Source organism: Geospiza fortis, unplaced genomic scaffold, assembly GCF_000277835.1.
Source record: "Geospiza fortis unplaced genomic scaffold, GeoFor_1.0 scaffold452, whole genome shotgun sequence".
Classification (NCBI taxonomy): Eukaryota; Metazoa; Chordata; class Aves; order Passeriformes; family Thraupidae; genus Geospiza; species Geospiza fortis.
The window spans coordinates 164,396-179,486 of record NW_005054369.1 but is presented as its reverse complement, the minus strand read 5'-3'; the positions used below and the strand labels follow the sequence as shown (position 1 = coordinate 179,486).

The window sequence follows — 15,091 nt, the reverse complement described above, 5'->3', positions numbered from 1 at the left end:
ATTGCACTTAAATTCAAATGTTTTTACATCATCAGAAATGCTAAGGAGCTGCATTTCCTTAGCAGTTCAATGAGACAACTGAAAATCTGCCTGTAAATCATTGTAAACTTTGTCAAGAGGATGAAATTCAGTTCGTCACAAAGTTTGGAACTAATTTGGCCATAGTTATGTACTGGCTCATTAAAATGCCTGAGCTGTTCAGGGTACTTCAATTCACTTTTACCTATCATGCAAATCTCTCATGGAAATTCCAATTTCAATGCTAGAGGATCATGTACAGAAGCAGTGCCTTCCATATCTTGGGAATCGGCTCCGTGCATCTTTAAACATTGCATGCTCTAAGGAAACAAGTAGTCATTTGCTTTCACTGCAAAGCATGTCTTGCTGTTCGGGGGTTGATGATGTTTCTGTCCTTAGAAGAAACAAACATCAATGTGCTTTATTGCCTGAAAATTATTATCAGCTGTTAGAAGATGTAACCGTAGTTGGTTTTGATATTAGTCAAATTTTCTCATTTATAACTGTTGGCAGCTGCCTCAGGAGTTCCTTTGGAAAAAAACGTGAACCACCTGAGGTTTGCTGGGTCATCTTGTGCTTAACATTTATTAATTGTTAATCCTCAGTAAGAGGTACAAAACCTGCATGTGCGTGTTGCTGAGCCTCACAGTGTGGGAGTTAAACATTCCCACTGTCTGCAGATAATTTCTTACCTTTTACTGAAATATATTGAACAAGGCAGCTTTATTCCGCCTCACTCTGAACTGAACCCCGAGCCTGTGAGGTGTCACCAAGCAGGCAGAGCAGTGCTTGTGTAGACCTTGCTTCTGCTGGCAGTGTTTGCATTTTGCAAGTGCTTGAACAGCATTTTTATTTTTTTTTAACCAATTTTCTTGAACAAAGTATTTTTCTAAGCCTGGAAAGGCACGAGAAAATTTCAGCATGAAACGTGCATTGCTTGCGGAGTGACCGCTGATGGCTGTGGAATGCTGTTTATCCGGGGGTTGAATCCCAGATAAGGGATTAGGGACACTGTTTGCACATATAACTGTCTTGAAGATAGCTTCAAAATGGTTTCAATCAGAGTAACAGCTCTGGAGAACCACTCCCTCCCAAATCTAATCTCATAGGCCAGTAACCACTGATGAGGTTACTTGAAAGACCGCAGTCCTCGCAGAAGAGGGCTCGTTAATTAACGTGTCGCTGCCAATTCGTTTTTCACTTCAATTACGCTTTTTAATCCAGCACTGGGCTCCTCAGAGGACCTCAGGGGAGTTGGGCACCCAGCATGAAGCACAGCTGGTTGAGCAGCTGGACAGCCAGCTCCTTGAAACCCTTTTGAAACCCCTAAGCTGAGTTTAGAGACATCATGGGGGACTGATTCATCCCCCCTTCCCTCTGTATTTTGAGATCCTACTGCAAATTTTGAATAAACAGGCAGGCTCAAGCAGGCTGAAGCCCAAACATTTATTTTCAAATTTAGACACTTTTCATTCAGGCTCGCTAATTCACAGTTTTATCTTTGGATGTGCTTTTGTGTGGTTCACAAGAATTGCAGTACTTTTTACATTTTGACTCAAGTAACAAAATGAACCTGAGCCTGGTTTGAACAGTTTTTTCTTCCCTCTAAAATTATCCTTAATCATGCAATATTTCAATGTATACGTATGTAACTACCTAGGCAGACACGTGTGTGTGTTTGTGTATGCATACATGGATGCACAAGCTCACACTCAGTGCAAACTGAAAAATCAAAGCAGTAATCTGGAAAAAGGAATTACTCTCAGATTACAAGATGGCCTAAACATCCAGTGCTGTGAATATCACACAAGAATTGGTTATATTTTATATTTTACCATTACTTGCTCCAAGTGCTGTGCCGAACGCTGCCCTATTCACTAACCCTGTGGCCTGATTGTTCCCTCCCAAAACCTTCCCATCCAGCTCCTGAGAAAGAAAAGGAATACCCAACCTCCCCAGACTACCTGGAAATAGCAATTTACTGCATAGGGGTGTTCCTGATAGCCTGCATGGTGCTGACAGTGATCATGTGCCGCATGAAGAACACCACCAAGAAACCGGATTTCAGCAGCCAGCCCGCCGTGCACAAGCTGACAAAGAGAATCCCCCTGCGCAGACAGGTAACAGAAAGTAGATAAAGAGTTTCAAAAAACTTTTTTCTTACCCCAACAACTAAGCCAGCACATCCCTCCTGCTGAGGAAAGGGAAGTGATGAAGGGGGTTAATAAATTATAGCGGATTGCGGGTGGGATGGAGAGGAGGTCTTAGCACAGCGATGGGTGTCGCAAGGAAATCAGGGCAGAGCTGTTAGGGAAGGGAGAAATGTAAAAACTGAAATATGTTCTGTATTAGCAGTCTGGAGATGGGAAAAAAAAAAGGTATTTCAAGTGTTTTGGGGCCTGATCCCACAGCTTGTCAATGGAAAAAATGTTACTGCCTTCATGGGCTTTGGAACAGAATCCTATTTAATTGTATATTTAAGATGTTTCTAAGGTGATTATTATTGTGGTAACTAGGTACCAGATACAGAGAGATATTTCTCAGGAAGACTTTTGAAGACTGAAGGGAGGGACTTTCATAGCTAGGCATCCAGAAAACACCCCAAAAATAGAAAAAAGACTGTAATAAAGTAAAAATAGGGGACATACTGCATCAGATCTTGGACAGCTTGATTAAGATAATGATGCTTTTGAGCAAGAAACAAAAGCAAGTGCCAGATTTAAAATGCACACAACAGCATCACATGAAATACATTTTACAATTGTTTGTGGCTGGCAATGAGCAATTCTGGAGAGGCTGATGCCACGAGCAACAAACCAGCTGAACAAGTAACAGGACTTTGGCTTTATTTCAGGCCATCACTTGCCAAAACAGCCTCCATTCCCACACACTGTCCTCTCCTGAAGGATTTGTGGTGTTTTGAGGAGCTGGAGTTTGAAATGTTTTGATTTTCTTGCCATAGGTCTTGAGGCCAGATCTCTGCACCCCCAGGTTTCAGCCCTGCAGGATGGGGGATGTTGGAATCTGAGGCTGTGGGTCACCTCATCCAGCAGCCAAAAAAACTCTTTCTGGGGGGGTTGGATCCAGACTCTGCCCAGGGAATTGGGATGTGAGGGTTCACTTTGTGTCCATCTGCACCATGAGGAAGTGGTGCAGGATTTCTGCAGATTTGTTTTTGCAGCCTGTCCAGAATATTGTCACTGTCAGATTAATACATGTACCTTAAAAAGGGTTCTTCAGCGTGGGTAAGTGTTTGAAATGAGCTGCATGGGCACACAGAGTGGGAGATTCTGAACAGCATTACATTTTTCTGGACTCTTGTTCCATGGTTTCTGAATTTCCTTGGTTAAAAATACCAATGGAATGCTTTAGCTACCTTCCTCTGAACTCAGTATTTTACAGAATCTTGAGGTTGGGCACCTGAACATTTTTCAATCTGAAAGATATTTGGTTTGTCTTATGAGCAAAAAATGTTAATTCTTATTTTTTTCTGACTTTCTTTGCCACTTTGGGTTGGTTTTTTTCCTTTATTTCCTTTTTTTTTTTAAATTTTATTATTTTACTCATTTGCTGGAGTATCACTGGGACAAAGAGGGACTTTTCACTCTGAGCGTGTCAGAAAGAGTGATGAGAAGCCCTCAGCTCAATATTCACACATCTCTTTGGCTAGAAAGATCTGTGTGGATTTCTGGACAAAGGAGGCCTTTCAGATGTTGTGTGCTTAGCCAGAGAGAGAGATACACATCAACTGCTTAGATAGGAGACATTTATTAGATTTCTGCCTGAATATAAAAGCCTAATGACTCAGAGACAAGTTGATGGTATAAAAAATACCTAGGGTTTGGTGTGAGCTCAGTTGTGTCAGCTGGAAATGCTTCCTCAGGGAGCAGAGTGTTATTTCATTTCATGTGACAGCAGTGCCAACCACTGCCCTCAGTTTAGCTATTTATCCTTAAATGATGCAATATGGACCTTCTCCAAAGCTATTGTTTTCACAGGGGAAAGAAACTGTCTTACAGCATGTTTGTCACGTTGGGGTTTATCAATTTATTTCAGTATTTTTACTTTTTTTTTAGCTGCAACGGCATTTTGCTTTTAAAACTGGGAATACTTAAAAAAAATATTTGAAAGTGCAAATGCTATTTCAACACCTAAGCAAAAATCCCACTGTTCCCAATTGTTCCTGTTTTGTTAGCAGCAGTTGCTTATTGAAGGTCTCTCTGCTTTTGTGTCTGCATGGCAGAAAATGTAACTACTGTAAGCATTGTCTGCAATCTGTATTTCTGGTTTGATGATTTCACTGGTCAGTTTGCAAAGGCAGGATGAGACAAGCAGTCCCTGAAGATTTCCTTGTGAATATTCCTTCATTTCTCCTTGGTGCTGAGGCTGCAGCAGCCCTTCAGTTTCTGCATCTTTCAAATCTGGTTTTGGATTTCAGGGCTGCTGTCACAAGTGAAGAAGTGAAAAATAATCCAGATGTTTTATTTAAAGGGTGTGTGTTTCTGGATCATTCAACCCCGTTTTATTGTGCCACCAAGCTCACTTTGTTCCAGTTTATTTGTATTTCAGAGGACTGTATTTAAACTTGGTGGGGTTTTGCCACTAAACCTTTATTTATCTGTGGATCACAGGAGGTTTCCCTCTGTGCTGTGTGTGGGAGGGATGAGGTGGGAGGATGGGAGGGAATGAGATGCTCGTGGCAGGTAAGCTGTGAGAATGGGGCTGCATCCAGGGCTGGGTGATGGGATTTCTTGGAATTCCAGAGAAATGAGGCCACAGATTGGGAAATTCTTGATATTGTTTTCAAAGCTCTTCTGCTGCTGGGTCAGGGTCCCCGAGGATCTGGGCTGGAAAATAATCCTGGTTCACAGAGAGACGTTTGCACGGCTCTGATGCCATCTTGTCTGAGCAGGAGAAGAGTCTTGCTGAGTAACATATGGTTTGGTTTGGATCCTCCTGCTCTGTTTAGCCGGAGCTACCACAGGATTTTATCATTCCCCACATGCAGGCATTTTTTCCCTGCCAAAATTCAGTTCTTTTTGCATTCGTAGGAAGGGTCAGGATGAAGTCAGGAATTATCAGCTCCCATCCCCTACAATCCTCATCCTCACAATGTTCTGGTACTCAATTTTCGGGTTTTTCCAGGGAAATCCAGCAGGCAGCTCCTCTTTTCATCAAAGCAGTTCAAGTGTTACCCATGGTCTGTGTGGAGGTACCAGCTTGAGAGGAAGGGGATGAAGAATTTGTGGGATTGAGCCTCACAAGCTGATTTGCAGGACAGGCTTTAAGTGACAGGGCCACTGAACCAAAAGAGTACAGAGTAGCCGTCAATAGGATGTACATCTATTTTGTAGAACCTTTGTTTTAACAGATAAATTGCAATTGAAGCAGACAAAAAGACAATCCCATCTCTTGTGACTTGCTCAAAGTCAAGTACAAATGTTTGTCATCACTAAAGGTTTTTGTTAGGGCTGTCACAGTCAATCTGTCAAATTTGGACCCCCTCAACATGCACGTGTCTTAAACAGGAAGAAGTGATCTTTTTTAATGCTTTTTATTTAAAATACACTCCATTAATTTATGCCTATTGTTGTTGTGGAGTCTAATCCTTCATAGAGATAAAATGGGTGTATTTGTGATGAACAAAGACTGATCAGTTTAAAGCAAAGCTTGAGCTCACCCAGCAGAATAATTCAAAATGGTACTTCAATAATTCAAAATGATGATGGCAGCAGAAATGCAAAAAAAGAGAAAAGTGATCAGGAAAAAGGAAAGTAATACAGTATTTCATGTAATATTGAGCAGAAAAATCATAATTTTTTAGAGGAATAGACTATGAAGTGCAAAGACAAATACACGACTGTCAGTAAGATATTGTTGAATTGAAATTACCTTAAATATTTTTTTTCTTTTCTTTATGCTTGGATTATTTTATGGAAACCACTGTCTTGTCTAGTGATACTTACTGGATATTATTTTGTGTATAAGTGTTTCCAAACGAGTGCTTTTCACGGAGGGGTGGTGCATGTGTTTTAAATGTCAGCACTTAACATTAGGATTACTCAATTTTGTGTAGTGCATTTAACCTTGTATTTTCCTGCATCTGGTCACTCAGATGGGCTGCTCCTACCAGCAGCTAACAGCATTATTTACTAATTATAATATACAAATATGCATATGATTTCAAATTAACTTTTACTGCAGAGCCTTCGAAAAGGCTGACAGTTATAGGAAATCACTGCATGCCTGCTAAAATGTCCCAGCATGAGTGCCAGAACTGACAGATCTAGGCTCCAGGACATGGTATGAATTATCAGTGGAGGAAAACACCCTTCATAATCAATTACAGACAATTACACACTGCTCTGCAGCTGATTTTGCCACATGGCATTTAAAGATTCCAGCGAGGGTTTGTTTGTTTTAAATGCTCTGCTGCTTAGAAATGCTTGTAGAGCATTAACTGAGAGCTGATTAACCGCAGTGTGTTGGTCAGGGGAAGAAGATGTAGTGAAAATAGGGATATAATCATGCACTGATGGGTGAGGTTTGGGTGCAGTGGGCTTTTCTCCTCCTCCAGTGCAGATTTGGAGCTAAAGGTCTGTCTGAGGCTGGTGCTGTTCTCACTTCTGGCCTGCTAAAAGCACAAAGGAAGCACACAAGGAATATTTTCTGGTGGAGCTCTGCCTTCCTGTGGAGGTTAACATCTACCATAGTGGTTCTTGCAGTGCTCTGCCCAACTCAAGCTGACTTTCTCCTTTCTTTCTTTAATTAAGGAATTAAGTATCTCCCTAGAGCGGTGTCATCACCTAAAACAGGGTGTCAGCACACTGAGTGGGCCCCCACAATGTTCAATTCACCTGTGTCAGGTGAACCTGCATGGTGAGGGGTTGGAGAGCAGAGCTGCACGTGGCAAGCTGGAAAAAAGAAAAAAAAGCATATAGAAAGCTGCCACTTAAATGTAGATTAAAGCTGACCATGTCTACTGACCTTGGAATAGGTAGGATTTTCCTCAGTCTTTTATAGTGTGCTCTAAGGCAGTGCAAAAAAAAAATGCTCAAGGGAGGAGATCAAAGGTTAATTCTTTCCTATTGCAGGAAAGGTGAGAGGCCATTTCAAACCAGAAAATCTCCCCCAACCACAGGCCAGGCTGGGTTGGCTTCATCTTTTCTGGAGCAGATTTTTATAGCCCTTGAGCTGCTGTAACTCCTTGTACTGCTCCAGTTAATCAATCAGGAGAATATTCCCTGGGAGTGCAGTCCATTTGTCTTCTCCCAGACATGGAGCAATTCCTCTGGATTTCTCATCATTAATGCACTTTGGTTACCTCCAGTATCTCTGGCCCATCACACAGTTCTGCTGTGTGGAGTGGTGTTAAAAGGGAAACTGGCAGAGCCTTTAATCTGCTTTTTTCGATACCTTATTGCTATTTAAGCTCTGTGCTTAAAACGCATCACTGGAGTATTTCAGTTTATTGCAGGTTTATATTTATGGGCTTGAACCAGGCTAAGGCTGCTGAATGGTGGGTGTGAAAAAGTGAAACTCTGGAAGAGATCCAGACAGTGTCTAGTACAATGATAGTATTGTATAGTATGATGGAAAAAAAAAAACCCAAAACAACCCAAAACCGAAAAACAAAACCCCAGAACCCAGAATTCTGGACCATTTCTGATACCTAAGGTATCTAAATTTTGTAGCTTCACTTCTGTCCCTTGAAAACAATGGCTGTAATGGCAAAGACAGGTGCAGAAGAAAAGGGAATGTTAATTAATAAAGAATATGAGAATCAAGACTTGAATAAAGATCTTGGTAGAATGACTGGAGAATAGTCAGTAGATTTTGGAAATATGGAGGAAGTGGTCAGAGAGTATTGAGTGGTTTGTGGTGAGAGATGAAAAAATGGAAGCCAGAAATAGCAGAAAAATGGAATTCAGGAAAGTAGAGTTGGGGGCAGAGGAACTGCCACACTGGAGATTTGCACATTTTGCACATTTCTTGGTGCTGAGCTGGTTCATTTCATGAAGCATCATTTTCAAACTGCAGTGAAATAATGAAAATGACAAGGAAGGGGCAAAAAAAAAAAGCAGATCAGATTCCAGCCCTTCCAGCCCTGGTTCTCCTGCTTACTGGTCCAGCAGCAGCAGGTGAGTTCCCCTCTGCAGGCTGGGCATGGCAGCATCTCTCTCTCAGGACTCCATTCAGTATTCACTCACTGATTTATTTACAGCTCCATAGTTTTCCTTAATACTGCTTTTCTGTTTGTGTCCCAAGTGGTCGCTGGATTTATTTTCCTAGAGGAATGTGCCAGGTACTTGTATTTGCTGAAAGTAAATATTAACATGCATGATGGTGGGATGAATGGGGCAGAAGCAGTCCACTTTTCTTTTTTGAATCGTGGCCTTGTGTTTGTGCAATTTCACTCTCTTTCCGTGGCCACATCTTGTGTGCAGGAGCTGTTTCTGATATCAGGAAGGGTCTGTCAGCTGCAAATCTGGTTACCAAGATTAATATTTTGATAGCAACCCTTAACATTTTCTTCCTTATGAAGCTTCTTTCCACTCTTAACCTCTGGTTTTAGAAAGATGCCTTTTTAAATCTAATTTTGTGGAACAAAGCTGTAGCCCGGTGACATTTTACATAAGCAAACCTGGTGGCCAAGTTGAGCCTCATCCAGGTGATGAAGGTATGGGTACTCTGGTGCTCCAGGCTTCCAGCTGGGTCCATGAGAAGAACCTCCTGCTGCCTGGTGTGAGGATGGGTGCCAGTGATGGCTTTGTGACTCCTTTATCCCAGCCTGGCTGTTGGATTTGTGCTTGGCCAAGACGTGATCGTGGCGTGGAGGGAGAAGGAGGATTCACTCTCAGGAGGGGAAGACTGGCAATACAAGCATTTCTATTTTGTGTTAGTATTCACTTGAAGCTCTGAGGGCAGCAGATGTCAGGCTGCTGCTTGCAGGCTTGAGGAAAGAGCCTTACAGAAGGTTCACACCAAAACAAATTCCATGGATGGAGCAGCAGCCTCTTTTTTCAGAATATTTAGCAATAAGTACCTTTGGTACTCTAAGGAAGGTATGGGAGCTGATGAGAAATCACACTCCAGGGTTTCAAAACTGGGTTATTTTTAGGACTTTTCCCCCACATTTCCTGTAGAGTCTTTAAGAATGTAGTTAATTGAAAGCTGAAGAGTTGTGATAGCTTTTTGATGCTTTCAGTATTGAGTACTTGGAAAATAGAAAGTAGTAGAATCATATAGGCTGGAAAAGACCTTTAAGATTGTTGAGTCCAAATGTAAGCCCTGCCAAGACCACCACTAAACCATGTCCCATGTGCCAAATCTATGCATATTTCAAATCCCTCTGAGGTTGGTGACTCCACTACTGCCCTGGGCAGCCTGACAGTCCATCCATTGAAGGAGCTGTTCCTAACATCCAACCCAAACCTCCCCTGGAGGCCATTTACTCTTGTGCTGTTGCTTTTCCTTGGGAGAAGAGATGGACCCCACCTGGGTGTGCTGATTTGGGAAAAGATGTGGTGACATGGACAACTAGGAGTGGGAGAAGAGAATTTATTGGTCACCTCTGCTCATGGTATAAGCTGCCCAATTGGATATCTGAGGGTAGTGATGTAAATACTGCCAGTTTCTTAAAAAAAACTTAGTATGATAAACAAAAATACCTTCTGAGGGAATAAATTTAAAACTTAGGTGTTTTTTGGTTTATGGGACAGACTGACAGCATTGGCAGCCATTAAAGCCAGTATTGTGCTTACAGGGGAGGCAAAATATGAGAACTAGAATCAAGATTCAGCCACTTCCTAGCACCAGGGTTCTGAGCTGGCTCGGTATCAGGTGCTGGTGTTTTTCAGCTTTTGGGCCAAGATTACATCTCCATCTTTTTTTTCCCCTTGTTGCATCTTGCATTGCAACCGCAGGTGTCGGCCGACTCGAGCTCCTCCATGAACTCCAACACGCCCCTGGTGAGGATCACCACCCGCCTCTCCTCCACTGCTGATGCCCCCATGCTGGCAGGAGTCTCGGAGTATGAGCTGCCAGAAGACCCAAAGTGGGAGTTCCCAAGAGATAAGTACGTGGCTTGCTTCCCCTGGCACCACTTCTGTGTGCCTGAGTAACCCTAAACCCATGGCAGGGGGAAGCAGCTCTCCTCGTGTCTCCCAGGGTTTCTCTGGTTTAAAGAAAAATCTCAGTTACCTGAAGCTGCTCTGAAGATCAAGATTCAATTCAATTATCTGAGATCAGTTTGGTTAAATAGAAATGAAATTTCTTCTGCCTGCAGCCCCGATTATATTTTCAGATTTCTTGCAGGTTTTCAGATCCTCTGCTGAAATGAAGTGAGTTAGGAAAACTTGGTGTGATCTAGACTGGGAAAAATATCCACATGCAAGCACTGTTGAAAGGCAATGGTGATTTCCCCAAGCAATACCTCTGAACATTAAACCATGTTTCTTAGTCAGCTACTTAACTGGCTAATAGTTAAAAAAAACACAGCTAATATAATATGTATGAGAGAGAAAATCTAAATTATGCTGTTGGACAAACTTTTCTTTCTGTCATGTCTCTGGGTAGGATTTAGTGTTGATTTTGTATTGACATGTATTAATGGAGATGATTATATTTAATGTAGGGGAACATTTTGTACATTGAGTGCATGCATGTGCAATTTGTATGGCTTAGAAGTGTTGAGTTTCAAGCAGAGCATGCTGAATTTTGATATATTCAAATTCACATGGCTGCATAGTATTTTCCTCAAAGTCTGTCTGTAATATGCAAAATGAGCTTTTGGATAGTCTAATTAAAACTGTAACCATATTGCTTAATATAAAAAAAGACATGCAAAAGAGAGATAATGTTAACAAAGGTAGAGCCTTTATGAACATGATTATTTATCAGAATTAGTGCTAGCTTCAAGAAGTCTTTAGGGTACTTTGAGAAAATAACACCTTTTATCATGGACAGTTCTCCTTGGAAGTTCAGGGTTGTAATTTTTGAATAGACAAACTGTAATTTTGAGCTTTCTGATAACTGTTCTGGAAATTATTTGATTGGTTTAGCTGAAAACAAGAGTAAAGGGCTGTAATTGCCACCTGCAGCATTCTGGTCAACAGTGGGGGCCTGTATATGTGCTCCTGTCAGCCCATGCCCTGGGGGGATCCACTAAATGCGGAAAATTTTAGAGTTGCTAAACATTTAAACCCAGTGCTCAGCACAAATGTAGGGGGAGCAGATTTGCAATGAAAGGAGGCTATTTAGAGGCAGTTTATTAGGCTGGGGGGCAGCAGGCACACAATGAGGGGTTTGTAACTTTGGTCCTAGCAGGGCAATAGCACATAAATTAACCAGTTTCCAATGCAAATGTTTGTTCTCTGCCAAGACCCTAAATTCAGTTTTTAGCTCTGGAGAAAAGGCAGGGTGACCTCAGCATAGCATATGCTGCCCTTCAGTCTTTGCACCTTTTTAAAACTTGCATTTGCTTTAGAAACCAGACCAAAACAGCTCGAGGAATTCTCACCAAGCCAGAGCCCACATGTGACAGAGTGAGCTGGCTGCTCTTGACAGGAGCCACCTCACTTCTGTCCCGTGCCCAAGCAGATAAGCAGGGTTTCAAATCACTTATCCCTCATCTAACTTTGCTGCTGATGGCATGACAGCTTCTCCCTGTACTTCGTGGTGGAAGACAGGTGTCCATGCTTTTAAGAATGAGTGCCTACATCTGTGATATCTGTGAAATCCTCCTGTTGACCATGGAAAGTCAAGTCTTTAAGAATTTGTTTACAAAAATGCTTGAATCTGGCCCCTATGTTGGATAACATCAGCATCACACTCACTGAGCATCCTCCCTGATTCTTGCTGCTGGATGTCAAAAGGTATTCTCTGCAAGTAAAGGAGACAGGATCTAGCCCTTAAGCACTTAGGCTGGAATCAAAAAGATTTTGCCCAGAGGCTTTCAAGTTTCTTTTTTATTTCCTCTTTCGCCTCATGAAGCTGAGATCGACGTCTCTATGTCTGTCTGTTAGATCTAAGCAGGTTTTGCAACCAGGAATATGCTCCACAAAATGCATTCTGCAGAGCCCACTTAGTGACTGCTCCTTTTAGGAGGGTTTGATGTTGGTGCTGTGATTAGAACCGAGTTTGTTTTTCCCAGTCTCTGCCTCCCCTCTCTGAGCAGAGCCTGGGCTCTGCAGGCAGGAGGCACCTTCTGGTCCCCTCAGCCAAGAGTCTTGTGGCTGCAAAGAGCCTGCAGCCAAGAAAGAGCCACTGTGCAGGACTCTCTGTGGCTGAAACTTGGCTCTCACCCCCTTGCAGTCAGTGTGGACACAAAGTCCCCCCCCCAGCCACAGCGACAGGAGACGCTGGCCTGCTGCTGGCTGCTCCCCAATTCCAGCCACGCTCTGATGCTCTTTCAAAGCTCTGCCCCTCCACACTGCGTCTCCCCACAAGACATCAGGCTTGAGGAGAGCTCAAAAGCTGGGTTTAGTGGCTGCTGTGCCTTTCTGAGATGCTCACTCCACCACCCCTAAGAAAACACACCCCGGCGCGCACGGAAACCGACGCGCACCCGGGCCCTTATTGCTTCCATATGATAAACCCCTCCCTCACGCTGCAGCAAGCTGTTGAAAGGTTTTTAGTTGAAAGGTTTTTATATTTAGCCCTGGAATTTCGCTGGCTGCACCCCTGCAGCAGATGCTGTGTGTTAATCTGCTGTTTGCACCTCCAGACTGACGCTGGGCAAACCCTTGGGAGAAGGCTGCTTTGGGCAAGTGGTCATGGCCGAGGCGGTGGGGATTGACAAAGACAGGCCAAAAGAAGCAGTGACCGTGGCAGTGAAGATGTTGAAAGGTAAGAAAATTGCATGATTAGGGATCAGAACGGGCAGTGTGACGGCTCTCAGCCAGAGAATTTTCTTTTGTGGCATCTGAACTCTGTCATCATTGCGGGGTGGGTCAAAGAGCACATAGCTGACCTCAGCCTTCAGCAGTCTGGGGTGTAAATCTGCACCCTTGACAGCCTGTTTATCTTGAGCAGTGACTATTTGGGAGCCAGGAGATGTATTAGCATCGTGTGGGTCTCTCTGCTTTCAGTTTATTAGTTTATCTTTGTGTAGATCTGAGCCCATTCAGTCCAGGTGCTTGGTACCAATTTATTTTGAATTTAATTGTAAGGTTAGTTTGCAGGAAAGGCAGGGTTATTGGAGGTTTGATAGCTAAGGACAGCTTTTTTATGTCTGGTCTTGCTGTGCTTTTTTATCTCTGAGCTTGCTGTGCTGCTACTTTACATAATAACACTGAAGAGTTGGTCAGTCCTCCAAAGAGGCTGAGACTATTTTTTGACAGGCCATAATATACGATGTGCAGTGTAAACTGGAAAGCAAATCCCATCTTTTGCATTTTGAGTCACACATATTTTACACCAGCTGATGAGCCTTACTGAAGCTGAGGCTGGCACACTAAAATTTATGAACTGAACCTGTGTCTTCTACAGATGATGCCACAGAAAAAGACCTGTCTGACCTGGTGTCAGAGATGGAGATGATGAAGATGATTGGGAAGCATAAAAATATCATCAATCTTCTTGGAGCCTGTACCCAGGATGGTGAGTAGAGAAAAGAAAAAGTAAACCAGGACTTTCCAACAGGTCTGTGAAAGTCTCATTAATCATAATTTTTCAAGAGGTTTTAAGGAAGCAGTCATGCCGTGATAGGATTTTTAGGTATTTCTTTAGCTTAACAGCAATATTTTAACTTCTGTTTCTCATTATAGTTGCAGCCTTAATATGAGAAAGGATCCTGTATCATATGCAAACTCTCTAATCCCTTGCTGTAAGGAACAAATGACCTTTTGCAGGGCCTTTACCCGAGTCTGCTGTTCTGAATTGTCAGCTCTGCTTTAGGAGAACTTGCACCCCACATATTTGAAATGAGTACTTTCATTCCTGAAAAAACTAATTACATAAAGTGATGCAGAATGGCATAACACTCTGGAAATTAAAAAAAAAATTAAGAAGTGCCTTTCCTTTGGAGATCTCAGACTATTTTTTAATTGAAAATATTTGTTTTTCAGTACATGGCATGGTCTGAAAGGAACAGGCACTGGGGCAGGGTTTAGGGACTTTAAAGAACTAGTTTTGGCTCTGTCGCTCCTGCTGTGGAGCTTTGAGAAATCACTTCCCCATATCCAAACCTTTTACTTTTTATTTTTTAAAGCGGTGCTTGCCATTTTCACATTTCATCGATTAATTTAATTAATTACAGCACACTAAAAGCTTTTTTTACAAAAAAGACACTTTACCCTGGTACCTGACCCTGCTTTTGCCATGGCTCTTTTCATGCCCAGGTCCTTTGTATGTGATAGTGGAATATGCTTCCAAGGGGAACCTGCGGGAGTACCTGCGCGCGCGCCGCCCGCCCGGCATGGAGTACTCCTTTGACATCAACAGGGTGCCCGAGGAGCAGATGACATTCAAGGACCTGGTGTCCTGCACCTACCAGCTGGCACGAGGCATGGAGTACCTGGCTTCCCAAAAAGTAGGTGGAAATCTGCAAATACAGGGCTTTCTTTCTCAGTTTGATTTTGCGCTCGTCTCGTTCGCGTTCAGGAGTTTGCTGGGAGGAGGAGCCTCCCAACCTCCGGGAGGTTGTGTAATCCAGAGCCCTGCAGATCAGTGGGAAAATTCATGCACTTAAAAAGGTTTTTCATCTTTGTTTAGCAGTATTGCTGAAATGAGACCCAGAGTGGATCATTTAAAGTAAATTCTGCAGTTTGAATGCAGGAGCACAGGTGGTCACTTGGTTACACAATTCACATCACTCCTCCCATGAGGCAGCAGGCTCTGTTTGCCTCCTATTTCCAGTCAAACCAACCAAATCCTTTCACATCGTGGTGTAAAACAAATGATTTCAGTGGCTGAAAGGGCTTACAGAATAACAACAGGCAGGGTTGAGAAGACCCATGTCAGCAGGGCAAAAAGAGTGGGCAGAAGAGGCAAAAATAAGTGGAGGGTATTAGTCACTTGAATTATACACTTTACTGTAAACTGGTGTTTCAGGAAAGTGAGCTGGTTGAAA

The 15,091-nt window shown here is 42.8% G+C and overlaps 1 protein-coding gene across 9 annotated transcripts in view; it reads left to right on the top strand.

The window, feature by feature from the left end:
• FGFR2 (fibroblast growth factor receptor 2) overlaps window positions 1–15,091 on the top strand; it is a 75,141-nt gene that overhangs the window by 48,274 nt on the left and 11,776 nt on the right. For 6 of the 9 annotated variants that reach the window (XM_031059869.1, XM_031059868.1, XM_031059872.1 and 3 more), the window contains 5 exons: window positions 1,942–2,144; window positions 9,945–10,096; window positions 12,746–12,867; window positions 13,510–13,620; window positions 14,361–14,551. In XM_031059869.1, the coding sequence (XP_030915729.1) occupies window positions 1,942–2,144; window positions 9,945–10,096; window positions 12,746–12,867; window positions 13,510–13,620; window positions 14,361–14,551 (779 nt within the window). The remainder of the gene's footprint in view (window positions 1–1,941; window positions 2,145–9,944; window positions 10,097–12,745; window positions 12,868–13,509; window positions 13,621–14,360; window positions 14,552–15,091) is intronic. The other 3 variants (XM_031059871.1, XM_014308425.2, XM_014308426.2) reach the window with 1 other exon arrangement.